At 42.3% G+C, this 14108-nt stretch overlaps 2 protein-coding genes across 2 annotated transcripts; both read right to left on the reverse strand.

The window, feature by feature from the left end:
• Window positions 1-101: 101 nt before the first annotated feature.
• Window positions 102-7359, reverse strand: tmem45a (transmembrane protein 45a). The gene is made up of 6 exons (XM_061683596.1): window positions 7086-7359; window positions 4908-5117; window positions 4621-4833; window positions 4154-4338; window positions 3627-3769; window positions 102-2421 (listed from the first exon to the last, which is right to left on the reverse strand). The coding sequence occupies exons 2-6, from the start codon at window positions 5101-5103 to the stop codon at window positions 2325-2327; spliced, it is 834 nt and encodes a 277-aa protein (XP_061539580.1). The 5' UTR covers window positions 5104-5117; window positions 7086-7359; the 3' UTR covers window positions 102-2324.
• Window positions 7360-7761: 402 nt separating this feature from the next.
• lnp1 (leukemia NUP98 fusion partner 1) lies at window positions 7762-11818 on the reverse strand. Its single transcript, XM_061683929.1, has 4 exons — window positions 11312-11818; window positions 10371-10616; window positions 9468-9569; window positions 7762-9180 (listed from the first exon to the last, which is right to left on the reverse strand). Exons 1-4 carry the CDS (start codon window positions 11534-11536, stop codon window positions 8992-8994), a joined length of 762 nt encoding a protein of 253 aa, XP_061539913.1. The 5' UTR covers window positions 11537-11818; the 3' UTR covers window positions 7762-8991.
• Window positions 11819-14108: the final 2290 nt, after the last annotated feature.

Here is a 14108-nt window from a genome sequence, read left to right on the forward strand (position 1 = left end):
AATAACCACACTCGCTATTCAAAACACTCGTATCTCAAATTCTTTTTATTTTTATGATGAAATAATATCGCACGCCCGCCTGTGTGGAGTTTGCATGTTCTCCCCATGCCTGCGTGGGTTTTCTCCGGGAACTCCGGTTTCCTACCACATCCCAAAAAGTTCGACCAGTTCAGGGTGTACCCCGCCTCTCGCCCGAAGATAGCCGGGATAGGCTCCAGCACACCCGCGACCCGCGTGTGGATAAAACGGTACGGAAAATGGATGGATTATGAAATGAATGATAGCACTCTAATAAACTGTACTTTACAAAAACAACATTAATGTCCTCATGAAATAGAATTTTACATCGAGTTTAATAGAGTTTTGCCACATTTTTTGCTTCAATTCAATGGGCCTTGTGCTGCTCATTCTGGTGTGCATACCTTGGCCACCGGGGGGGCAATATAATACAAACATATACAGATGGATATAAACGGAGACACAAGTCATAACTCCTCAGTAAGCTGCAGTAATTTTTGCCATTCTTTGTAGAGGATAAAGATAACCTGTCCGTTGCTTAAAGGATTATAACAATGCAACATTGATGCTAGTTTTTTTTAGCCCCTCTAATCCGTTTTCTATTGTGTGGTAGCATTAGGCTAAACAGCCTGTTCTTCGCCAAAGTTGTGTGGTTATTTCAAACACACAAGGTATAATTATCTTCTTATCTTCTGTTGACAGTAAACTTCCACTGGGAGTGGCAATAAATCGCTAGAAACTTATTTTTTAAAAAAATATTTATTCACTATTTGTCAAACTACTTTTTGCTCGCAAGTCAAAGCAAAAACTCCACCGAAACTCCTAAATTGGATCACTCGTATCTTAAGGCACCACTGTACTAATTTCTGATTGACACTATTGGCTGTTATTCACTGTGCAGTGTAATAAAAAAAAATAAAACTAGTATAAAGTAAAACTACTCCGAGCTCGCATCAGGCGGTAACAGGGTATGTTTGCAAGAGCAATACTGTCACCTAGTGGGCTTTTTTAGGCATTGCTGCATTTAATAGGTTTTGGCTCATGTAAAACCAGAAGTAAAATAAAACAAAACTGCACACCCTTTGAGGACATCAAACAACAAACACCATTTAACAGGAAGGACGTTACTGTCACTTCGTGGCCTTTTATAGGTACTGCTGCAATTACGATGTGTTGTGTTTAGTCAAAGAAGAAAAAATAAACAAACAAAAAATAACTCACAGCTGACACGTAACAGAGGGTGAATGTTTGCAAGCGTAATAGACACAGTACAAACAGTACAACTACACAGCAGCATGGTTGTGAAGTGGTTAGCACATCTCCCTCACGGTCGAGAGGTTACAGGTTCAAATCTAGCCTGAGGTCCTTCCTGTGTGGACTTTGCACGTTCCCTTCGTAAACGCCTGGGTTTTCTCTGGGTACTCCGGCTTGCTCCCACATTCCAAAAGCATGCATGTCCCACAATTCACGATACACTTGCTTTTTTCCTAATTCGTTTCGTTTCACGGCAATATTATCTAAACAGGATCTGCTCTCGACAAATCACGCACCGAAACACCGAACTTCTAGAGGAGGCGTTCAGGGGTACCTGAATTTTGAGTTTTCGAGGCTTTTCATGGCTTTGCGAGAACGCCTGCTCTATAAGAGTTTGCCGTTTTCTTCAGTGGCGGTAAGCCCTGCGCTTACGCCGTGTGGTTTGTCCAGACCAGATCCTGTTTTGAGAAATTTGGCCATGGATAGCGTAAATTGTCCGCGTTGGAGCAGTCAAATGCTGACGGCCGCATGTCTGTCCGAATGATACCCGGAACAAAATAGAAAAAAGGAAATGTACCTACAGTAAATTTGGGTACACCCTGTACATTTCCCGTTTTATGTACAAAGCACATTTAGACATCATATATCTTTTATTAGTGTTATACAATAAGCTAACAAACATCAAGAGGCTGCGGTAAAGTGCATGTCGCCATTAAATACTGTCATTATTTCTTAAGACTTTTGTAGCTACATAAATAGAAGCGTGTTGTTTGTTCAAGACCAAATATGACATAAAAATAGTCAAGTGTAATGACAGGAAATAACAATTCTAACAGTTTGGCAAAAAAGGGCACCACTCTGCTAATACGCTACGTATAGCAATAGCGATATAGCTACTGTATATGCCGTAGCAATGGGCCCTGGAGAGTACAGGCTACTAAAGGCAGTTAGAGCAGTTGAATAAGGAACTAAGGCAGTGATGAGGCTGCTGGCACCTCAAATGTCCTATCCCTGATTTTAAACGAGGAGCGGCACGGTGGCAGGGGTCCGCTTCACACCACCTCGTCCTCCGACTCGAAGTCCTTGTCACTGCGCTTTAGCAGGCCCATTTCCACCGCGGGGGTCTTCTTAAGCCGGGAGCGCACCGCGCTGTTGGAAGAAGGAGTACAGCGTCAGCGTCATTTGAACTGGAATAAATCAATGAATGAATAAATGACAAACGTAACACACCTGCTCTCCATTTACACCTCGAGACTTCGTAACACTCGTGAGTCACATGGCACCCGGGGAGGGAAAATGGCTACCGTAATTTCTCGTGTATAATGCGCACCCACGTATAATATGCACCCCCAAAGTTGACCTCAACATTCTGGAAAACCCTTCTACCCATGTATAATGCATTTTTACAATGCATGATTATGCTTCTACCCATATGATCAAACCATGAAGAATTATCTGTATTGTGTTAGTTTTCTCAAAGGATTATTCTGAAGTTAAGCACTTTATTTGAACACGTAATACTTTCTTTTTATTTACTTGCTCTTCTTTTGAAATTCACAACCCTACTTTTATTTAGTAAAGGAGAAAACGCACAGTTGTGCTTATATGTTTGATTACCCAGGCAGAATTTGTAAGATGTGTACAAGTCTTTAATGAAAACATGAAGGGCCAGGCAAAACACATTACATTTTATTTTAATGGGATTCAAATTAAACTGTCAAGCATTTGAGACAAGTATTATCATGAAACAAAACATAACCAAAAAAAATAATGATGGATGTTGTTCAGTCATCAGTTGTATTTAAAAAAAACAATATTTCACAAATTCTACCAGGGTATGTAAACTTATGAGCACAACTGTACATATGCAGTCATTCGTACCCGTCATATTGGAATGAAAGTTTAGGCTACACCTTTTCATAACCACTGGGTGGCGGTGGCATATTAGAATGAAAGTGTACACCTTTCTCACAACCTCTAGGTGACAGTGGCATATTAGAATGAAAGTGTACACCTTTCTCATAACCTCTAGATGGCGGCATACATTTATAAAATGTGAACGGTTTTTTCCATTTTCCCCTATACCCATGTATAATGCGCACTATTGACTTTTGACAATTGCCATACTTAACAAAAAAAAAAAGCGCATTATACACGAGAAATACCTGTAATTTGCACTCACCTTTGTCCCCAGCAGATAAGACATGATTCGTTGTGTGTAGAGTTATTTTGAAGGGACAGTAAACGTACAGTTATTCAATCTGTACACTGACAAATGTACATTGTGTCATTCACAAGTTACGTCCGTTCATTCCCATCCGCACATATAGTAGTGCCGTGGGTGTGATTCTCACCAGCTGACCAGGCAGTAGAGCAGGCCGACGCCCAGCACGGCGAAGGCCAGGTGCCACGAGTAGCACATGGTGATGAACATCACGTTGTTGTGGTCCTTGGGGTCCCACTGGGCACCGCTGGGAGGGTACAGCACGTAGCCAATCTGAGACGCAAACGTGAGAAAGAAAAGTCGGGCAGTTGCTTAGCCGGCGCTACACACATGCAACTCCCCTGGCACCATTGGTGGGAAGTTAGCAAGAATAAATACTTTGTACTTTGTTTCTGTATTTACTGTAACTGGATTTTTTTTCTGGTGTCTGTAATTCACGTGAGCATTTATTTTTCTGATGACGTTTGTTCTTTTACTCCCTACATTTGAAAAATGACATCTGTTATTTTTATTCCTTGCTTTGTCAAAAAAGACCTTTTTAAACCTCCGCCGATGACGAGAATAGAGACGACCGAGCTTGAAATCTTGATTTTACACGAGTATCTGTGCTTTAAGTACAGAGTGCGAGTGCTTTTGCCAACTGTGGCTGGTACGCACCTGCCAGAACCAGCTACCCTGCAGCAAAGTCAGGGCGCAGCGTAGCAGCTCCAGGAGGATGTTGCCTCTGTGGAAAAGCTCCAGGAAGGCCACCACGGCCCCCCCGAAGACGGCGTAGAGCAGGAGGATATGGAAGTGCACGTCCAACATAGTCCGGCCGTGGAGGTGGTAGAGGAAGAGGAACCCTGTAAGAACAACGCAGCTCATCTTTTTGGGTGTGTCCTAATGTCTTGTCTATGGAGTAGTTTTGCCAAGTTCCATCTATTTTCTGTGCCGCACTATGATTTGCCAGTCTGTATTCTGCTATTATTCTCAAAAGGAACCCTAACGCTGAGTCTAAACCTAATCACTAAACCTAGCGCTAACATCCTAACCCACTCCTAACCCTTAAACTATCCTAACCCAACCCAACCCAACATTAATCTGAACCACAACACCTAACCCTAATCCTTAACGCCATGTTTTACCCTCGTTAAAGAAGGCGATAGCCATCAACATCCTGTCCAGGGCGAGGGGCGCGGCCTCTGTAGTATGTACGATTAAGGACACGCATCCCGCCAGGCCGAAGAAGAGATACATGGTGGCGTGTTGCCAGTTCATCAGGTCTTTCCAGTGGTTCTCCGCAAAGTCGTACAGCCTGAGTCGCGGCCCGTCGTTTAAGAACTGCTCGGCGAGCATCCCTGAACGAAAAACAATGGCGGTCAATCACAGTACGGACGGCGCGGAATGTAACCATCGCGACCGCTTCGCTCACCCACTAACGAGAAGAAGAGTACAAGCGAGCTTTCGACGACCTCCAGGCGGCGGTGTGCCGCTCTGCCGCTCAGCCGGGTAGAGCCGATGCTCTTGTTTCGGCGGATGGCGTGCCATAGCGAGTACTTGGCCGTCCACCAGATGCCGCCCAGCAGGAAGAAGGTCCCGGGAAGCGCGTGGCCCTTGAAGCTCCCCATGGTGCTACCCCTGGCTGAGATAACATTCAAAATCAAAAGACGTCCATTATGTCCAGCCAACCCCCATGTATCGCTGGGGATATATTCCAGATGAAAATAGTGACAAAGTAGTGGACAAGGATATGTTTAGTGTAATTAGGAAACAGACAATAATATGACAAGAACAGAAAAAAAAGATCACAAATGATATTGCAAAATCCATCGAGAAGGCGGCGGCGTAGGTGTTTTGTATTTTAAAGATGGCGGCATTGAGGAACCAAGGGGAAAGCTGAGTTCGTCATCACAGCATGTGACTGAAACGGACCAATCACGAGAGGTGATTGGTCCGTTAAGGCTTGCAGGTAGCCTTGTTGTTGTACCTTGGCATGCCTTTTCGCACCGCCCAGACAAAGCAGACAGCCCTCATCTGCCTCATTTGGACATTTAAACCTTTTAACTTGTTGATATGACTTTTCCCACAAACTGCTTGATTTGATTTCGTAAATACAGCGGTGAGCATCTATTTTAGGGAACGGAGCAACAGAGGTTACCTTTTGAAAAGAGAGGACACTCAAACATGAGTCGATGTTTGTTCCCAGCAGCGACCACCCCCGGATGAATACAACAACACCATCGCCATGGAAACCGCTCAATTGTATCACTGCCATAGAGGCGGGGGATTAAAAATGAGGAATATGTGGGGTTTTTTTGTTTATTATGAAAATGAAATAGAGCCATCACCAAATGTCAAATGAAAAATTAACCAATTAACATACAGTGTTCCCCTACAATGGCAGTTTAGCATTTGGGCACCCACAGACAATGTCGCAATATAACAACCCTTTAAGCAATGGATATTTGAACATGAACAACGGAGCAACACATGTAAACAGACAATATAACAATACTCACAGGAATATATTATTTATCCTCTGCGAAGAATAACCATTACTTCAGATTATATATATAGATATATTTGTGTGTGTGTGTGTGTGTATTATACTCTCCCAAGGTGCACAAACCAGAAAGTGCAGCACGATGCAAGTATCTCAAGGTACCACTGTACTACTTACTGTAATGCCCTTGCATGTGGGAAAGGAGAGCCAGTCACTGATGCACTTTTCATCCATTTATTGAAAGAACAATAAAAAGCAAAAAGACACACTCGAGCAAGAACCTGCTGTCACCCACCGCTCACGGCCAGACACTCACACGCAGACGTCACTTGCCACTCCACCAGACCCCGCCTCTTAAAGGTACATGCAAGTACGCTGATACTAGAATACATATAGTATTTTTAATATACATTTTATTATTGCAATTTGATATATTACATTTAAATGTGTTTCAAGCTGGTGGGAGTGGTAAAACTATTTATAAAATATTTCTTATCTTCTTTCTATATTGAAAATAAGCTCCAGCTTACTTGTGACCCTCATGAGGATAAGCGGTATAGAAAAAGGATTCTTGGATGGATAGATTTCCAAAAGGAAAGACAAAATTCAAAGCGAATACCACACAATTAACGTATAAATAACTAGAAATGGCGTTTTTACTGTTAAAAATTGCTATGGAAAAAGCTTTAAAAACTGCAAAACAAGTGGAATGTTGTGTTGTATAAGTACAGCAAGTGAAGGCATTTTATTCAATGCAAGCTAAATGTTTCATCTTTTTAATTTGAGCTAATCCGTGGAATAAAATATGAAAAAATGGAAAACAAATGGTTACGTTATCTATAATTTTCTGTATTACGTTTAGTGTTTAAAATGTGTAAAAACGTACGGTATGTCGTCATTTTGTAGGAATTTTGTCAAAACCAAGATTTTTTTAAATCACTAACAACGTGAAAGAGAAGACAAAGAGTTGAAAAGAGTTTTGTGGGGCAGTTTTTTTTTCGCTTTTTTTTTTTTAATAAGTAAGGTTAAAAGACGTACAAAAGCGCTGCATCCTAAATAGTGGAAAAACAAAGAAGGAGAGGGTTGAGATGGTTGAGGGGGTCTTACCCAAAGCAGCTTTTTCTCAGGAAATTTCAAAAATAAAAAGTTAGTGAAGATAAAATTGAAAACATCTTGATTTTTCCATCATTTGGCTAAATTTCTTCATCGAAGTAAACATCGACTCTTTCACCTAAGAATCCTCTTCTCCTCCGAATCGTTCACAGCATATTTTTCCCCCATTTTCCCCCTCGAGCGTTGCCATTGGTTGGTAGAGGTCAGCTGACGTCACCTTTTCGAACTCCCATTGGCTGAAACGCACATCAATCTCGGGTTTCCACGTGTGCACTTTCACTCCGCCTGCTTTGGGGCTAAGAAAAAAAAAAAAAAAAAAAAAAAAAAAAAAAAAAAGATCCTACGGTTTTCTACTGCCGAGTCGAACCGAGAGCAGAAACGAGGCCCGCAGCACGTACACAGCAGCCGGGGGGAGTCCTTCGTCCACTTCGGCGCCTTCCCCTCAGCTGTTTCACACCCAAATGAGGCAATTATTTTTACTAATGAGCATGTAGTTTGCGAGGAGGGTTATTAAATTCATGTCTGGGGCGGGAGAGTTTACAGAAAAACGAGGGGTTCATGAAGGCGACACCTGTTTAAAAAATGGAGGAAACATATGGAAAGATCATTAAGACAATCATTCGGAATAAAAACGTGTTTATTTCCAAAAATACGAATACATTTACTTATATATAACGGGAATACAGAGAAACTATTACTTTAAAGTAATAATATATGAACTGGGCTGTGTTGAGAATCATTCACGATCACTACTCCCTAATAATTATAATGACATTTTCACATAGTAGACTATGTAAAAGCCCACTAAAAATCCCTATGTCGTGTTTGTGGGGCAGGGAATGAGTGAATTTATCCGAAAATAGCAAAGGAAAGAATCGCTGCCTAAGAACAGTTAAGTTGTATTTAACTTTTTAGGCTTCTTTTTATAAGGTGGCTTATATAGTCTACCAAAAAAAAAGTCCACGAACAATGCCTGTATAGTAATTAGGGAGTAGGGAATGAGTGACTCAGTCACTCATATCAGTGTATCATTTTTTTATTATTATTAATAGTGTAGGTAGAATAGCTGGCAGAAAAGTGGTTAGCCCCGGTGCCTTACAATCAAAAGGTTCTGGGTTCAAATCTCAGCTCTGACGTGGCAGTTTTGAGGCATCGCTTCGGGGGCTGCTGATAAAGTCAAGCAGTTTCTCCTGGTTAACTTGAACGTGGGCATTTTACTGACTTTTTTTATTCTTCTCTTTACAGCACCAAACACAAACACTGAACTGGGAGTGAACAACAGGGGACACAAATTATTAGACACAATTTAACACTGAAACATGCTATTAAAGTGAAAATGAACAGTAGAAATATACACTGTAGAATAGGGGTCAGGGTTTAAATTCAAATATTTGTTCGATGAATTTATTCACAGTCTAGTCTCTTCATTTGGTAGTGTTTGTCTTGGCTGCACTGATTCCAGTGCATACGTGGGTGCCAGATGTCTTTGTCCAATAAGATTTCAACCTTTTTGTGTTGCCGTGTCACTCTAATCTGCCCAGCGCCTTCACAATCAGCCGTCCTGGCCCGTGGACCTTCAACAATGAGCAATTGGACTGTTTCTGTACCTACTAATCAAACGATCTGAACACTTTAATTGAATAATGAGCATCCCTGGTGAGTATCATGTTTTTGTTTTTTGTTTTTTATATTGTGTGGTTTTTTTTCCCCCCACTTCTTCAGATGATGTACGTGGCAGTGTCGCGTGCCGTTACATTGTATTTTTGTAAAGTATTGATGGTTTATAATAATCGTGACCTGTTGTGGTGGTGGTATTAAGAGGTGGATTATCCCCACTGAAGGGGGAGAAAATGCACGGCTCGCCACTGACGAATTCGCACTGCAGAGTTCAGGCGAGAATTTAGCGGTGCCTGCGCAGAGAAAGCTGCCGCCGGAACGTGTACTGCTGCTGCTGCTGTTGTTGTTGTTTTTGTTGTTGTGTCTCGTCCGCCGACCTCCTCCTGCCGCTCAGGAGACTCCTCACCAGGCAGGCCGCCGTCATCTCGCCGCCATCGCCGAGCGGGGCGCACGGCCCGGACCTGCGAGCGGCCTTCCGTCCCGACGCGGAGAACCATATTAATGTGAGTGTGATTGATTTCATAGCAGGTGACTTCATGCATGTCATGCTCGCATGCTGGGGGCAAACGTTTAAGGTTCTTGGATTAAAAACCTCATTTTACAACTTCCCTTTTAATATACTGTACAGTAGCTTTGCCTCCGTATAGTTTATCAAGAGTGCATGTGCCTTAAATTTTGTTTTTCAAGGTGGACGCACAGGGGTCAAGAATAAGGTCGTTCTGCAAGCTCTATTTGAAAGTGAATAGCGTCAAGCTTCACCTCCTTGTGGAAGGCGTGTGCACAGTGCGGCTCTTGAACGCCCCCGCCGCCGCTTTTGTACTTGTTGTCATGACACAGCAGACACAGCTTGACGTCGTCGTTCTGGGGAAAAAAAAGAAACACAAAAAACAAAACACATCAAGCGTTCTTGAAGCACAAAGCAAACAGGAAACAGAATGGGTTGTGTGCCGCTACATTAGGTACACCTGAACAATCCAATGCGACAGCTCCATTAGAAAACTAACCCTGACTTCAAACCCAAATGGGAAACCCTAAACCAGATTTGAGACTCTAATTTGAAACCATGACCCGGACTTGAAAATTAAAACCCTAACCCTAATATTAACTTGAAACTGCAGTATAACACAGGCTTGAAACAATACTTTGAAAGCCCAACCCTTGTTCAAACCCAGACTTCAAAAACTAACCCAGAATTGAAAACCTGAAAACTTACTTTGAAATTACTAAACCTAAATGTGAAACCCTACTTTGAAAACCTTAACCTTGTCCTGAAATGACACTTTGAAACCGTAACCCCAGCTCAAACCCATACCTGAAACCCTAACCCAGACATGAAACCCTACTTTGAAACCTTAACTTGTCCTGAAACCATTATTTGAAAACCTAACCATCGTTCAACACCTTCACCCTAACCTGAAACCTTACTTTAAACAATAATACTGGTTTGAAGCCTTAATTTGAATCCCTAACTCTGACATAAACGTCAAACTAAGGTTTCAGGGCAGTGCTGTGGCTCAAAGTAGGGCTTCAAATTAATGTTTCAAACAAGGGTTACAGGTTCAAATTAGGTTTACAAAACAGGGATACGGCTTGTCGTTAGGGTTTTAAATCAGGGTTAGGGTTACAAATGTGGTTTTAAAATGAATCGTAAATTCAACTCACCAGTGACAAGCTGCAGTTATCTTGAAGACAAAGTCTATTTTGGAAGGATTCTGCCAGCTCCGGGATCGTGCCGATGCGGTTCTCCGGGACGGCCGACTTGGGGCGTCCGTTGTCGTCCGAAGCGGTCCGCCGAGCCCCCTGGGGGGGTCTGACCTCCCCCTTTTCCTCTCGGCTCTTGGCATGGCTTGGCGCCGGCGCCATGGTGGCGGCGTGCAACCGGTTCAGCTTCATGGCGTCTAGCTGAGACTGTGGAGAAAGATAATCATTATATTGACCATTTCATTTCAGGGGATGATAGTCGGGTCAATGTCGATGAATCGATGATCTTGTGCTTTTGTAATATTTGAGGAGTGATTGTGCTAGGTCTCATTTTTAGCAAACTATTTCCACACGCTACCTGTCTTCCTCAAACCTAATGATGGAAGTGCGCTGGTGGCAAAAGAACTTCACCTACACACCTTGTAAGTGCTTTTGGCTCCCAGAAAAGTGATTTGACTACCGCTGACCTGAACTGAAAACGATGACAAAAACAACCAAGATTAATCCGGTTTTATATGACACTTAACACATTAAAATCTATGGCGGTGAGAAGAAGCCTTGCGGATTTAGCAGAGTCACTTGTGTAATATTTGCCATCGTAGCTTTAAACATGAGAAGCTTGTTGTGGCTAAATGGAGCTAATCCCTCCTAAAAATGGAAACACTGATCATTTACACAACAGTAATAATCTGATCGTAAGATCTTAATAAGAGTGCGTGACGCTAAAACAGTCTTACAACTTGATTTATTTAGCCATACTTCTGGGTTCAAAGTTAGGTTTCAAACTAATGTTTCAGGTTATCAAGTCCAGGAAAGGGGTTGAGACAAACGCTTAGCGGTTCAAAATAGGGTTTCGAGCCAGGGTTACTCTGGACATGGAGAGGTTGTTGTGTCTTTCTTACCACAGTGGGAAGTGATGCCCTTCTATCAACTCTGGTCTTGGCAGGTCTCCTAAAACTTCGCTTCCTTTCGCGCGAGTGTCCTCCACCTCCTGCACCTCCACCACCACCACCACCGCCGCCACATCCTTCAGGTCCGTGTCCCCAATAGCTGCTCATCCACTTGGTGAAGTTGCCGTCGTCGTCGTCGTCGTCCATGATGATGGCGGGCAGGAGCCTCAGCGACATGACGGTGCGCAACTGGGGGGATGCTGTGACACTGAACTCGTGGCTGACTGACCGACTGCCTGCCTGGCTGCCTGGCTCGCTGGCTATTCCCGGCCCATCTTGAAATAAACTGCCTCAAACCCTTTTAATCTATTTAACGTGGCTGGTGGAGAGTTTTCACTCCGGAGAAACTGACGATGGGAGTGTTTGTTTTTGGAACCCTTTCCATTCTATTCCAGTTCGCGTGTCCCCCCCCGCCCCCCGGGGCACCTCCGCACTGTGCCCATACTTTCCATGAGTGCATCAAACATGTCAATAATTATGGAGTGCGACGTGGTCCTGGTATGTAGGACAACAAAACATCAGCTCATAACACTGCTGTGCTTGTGTGTGAGTAAGGACATTGAAATAATGAAGTGTGATAGTGAACAGATGGCGAACAATTCCTCAAAATAAATTACAACCACACAACTAACACAATGTAAAACGCCATAGATGGCCTAATGAATAGCGTTAGTGTTGCGTTGTTATAAACTTTTAAGCAATGTATATTTGAACACAAACGGTGCATCAACAGACAACATAACCATACCCACAGGCATATATTATTTATCCTCTGTGGGGGAAAAAAACAACTCACTGAGTCACTTTCAGTAATCGTGAAACTCATCTTTGTTTGTGTCAGTATGACATGATTATACTGCCCCCAGTGGCTAAGTCGAGCAAACCAGAAGGAACAACACAATGTCCATTGAACTGACGCAAAAAGTGTGGCAAAAACTGTTTATTTCTTTCCACTTTATTTAAATATGTCATGACTGTAATTTTTTGTGAAAGTACAATATCACAGAGTGCTATTTTCCTTATTGAAAAACACCACACAACATCACTTGTTGTTTTTGGGGGGGAGGCTGGAATGGATTAATGGCACTTTCATTTCAAAGGCAAAGGATGATTTGAGATATGAGTGTGGTAACTGAATGAATCAAACTTGTATCTCAAGGCACCACTGTCGCTGGGATAAATATTTTGTAGCATAATCCTGGACAAGCCGAAAGGAAACGAAGAAGAACGGCGTGCATGTGATACATTGCCCACCCCCAACATGCAATACGCTCACTTCAAATTAAAAGAGCATCTGTCTTTTTTTTTAGTTCATAGGTTATGTGTGCATGTATTTGAGTCTTTGCCAAATACACTCTGTGCCATTTAGGAGATCAGGCCTGCTGCGTCTGGACGCCACTCGATGTTGTTTTGCCCGCGGCCGTTTGTACACACCCTGTGACCAATGCTTGCAATTCGTCAAAGTCAGCTACAGTCAACCCCATCAGGATGAAATGCTGTGTGTGTGTAATGACGAGGTGTTAAAGTTCAAATTAAATGATATTGAGGAGACTTGGATAATATTAAATAGGGTGTTAATATTGTTGCAAGAAGTAGCCAAAAAAAATGCATACAACCAAAGCTTCTGAGCTTCTCTTTTAAACATTTGTAAGTCAAACCTAACCACAAACATAACAGGCTAATTCACAGGTGTCAAACTCAAGAAAATGAATTTGACACCCCTGGATTAGTCATGAGTCACTTTTAAGCAAGTCACCAGAAATGTATAGATATGTAACAATGAACAGAAATTATTTTATGATTGTAAACATTTTCCATCAAGACTAGTTGTTGCGTACAGTGGATCATCATTCTCGGCTTGAATTATTGATGTGCTGTTTATGCTATTATTTACAAGAGTGTCATAATTCATATTTAACTCTCTCAGTTTCGCGAGTAACATTGGTTTTTGGTTGGTCCATAAAGCATATTCTCAAAAGAATCAATTGTACGCTGGATTTGAAAGGGCCCCAAATCAATATGGTCGCTAAACTGCCACACGTGACCAGACACCATAACCTTTGCGTGTTTGCACTTTGCATTTCTATTTTGCGTGTTATACGCGTGACCTTTTCACCCTAACATCATGCGGAGTTCCGGGTGGCAAGATCTCCAATTGATTGAGAAAACAGTTTAGGTCAGCAGGAGTCAATCACTTTGCGCCATTCAGAAGTACCCTGGCACCTATTGTTTACAAGCATTAAGCAAAGGTCCATATATTAAGTTCTATCTGCCGTTACTGTTTGTGTAAACTGTAACAAGATTCTGTTACACAATCGGATTTTTGGGATTTACGCAAGGTACCTTTTATTCCATGTGGAGTCTCTGGAAGAAACATCAGATTACCCTAATCTTTTTTGGGGGATTACAGGTCTCATAACGTGTAGGCTTGTTACAGTTTCAAAGTAGGGTTTAAATCAGGGTTATAGTTTCAAATTTTAGTTCAAACCTGGATTTGTGTTGGGGTTTGAAATTAGGGTTTACCGCTTGGTTTTGATGAAATGTCAAACTTTGTTTAAAGATCAAGATGTCTTGCAAAGGCTATTTTTTGCCATTACTATATCTAAGGGAACAATAAAGCGCGAAAACACAAAAAGAAGCAGTGTCCAAGGTTGACTTGAATTGCTAGGAAACAGGTTTGGACTACAAATGAGGCTACTAAAAACTACATTTACCACCAGCCCATATCCCATGAGTCCTCGCGGTTTGC

Source organism: Phycodurus eques, chromosome 8 (genome assembly GCF_024500275.1).
Source record: "Phycodurus eques isolate BA_2022a chromosome 8, UOR_Pequ_1.1, whole genome shotgun sequence".
In the NCBI taxonomy this organism is placed as follows: Eukaryota; Metazoa; Chordata; class Actinopteri; order Syngnathiformes; family Syngnathidae; genus Phycodurus; species Phycodurus eques.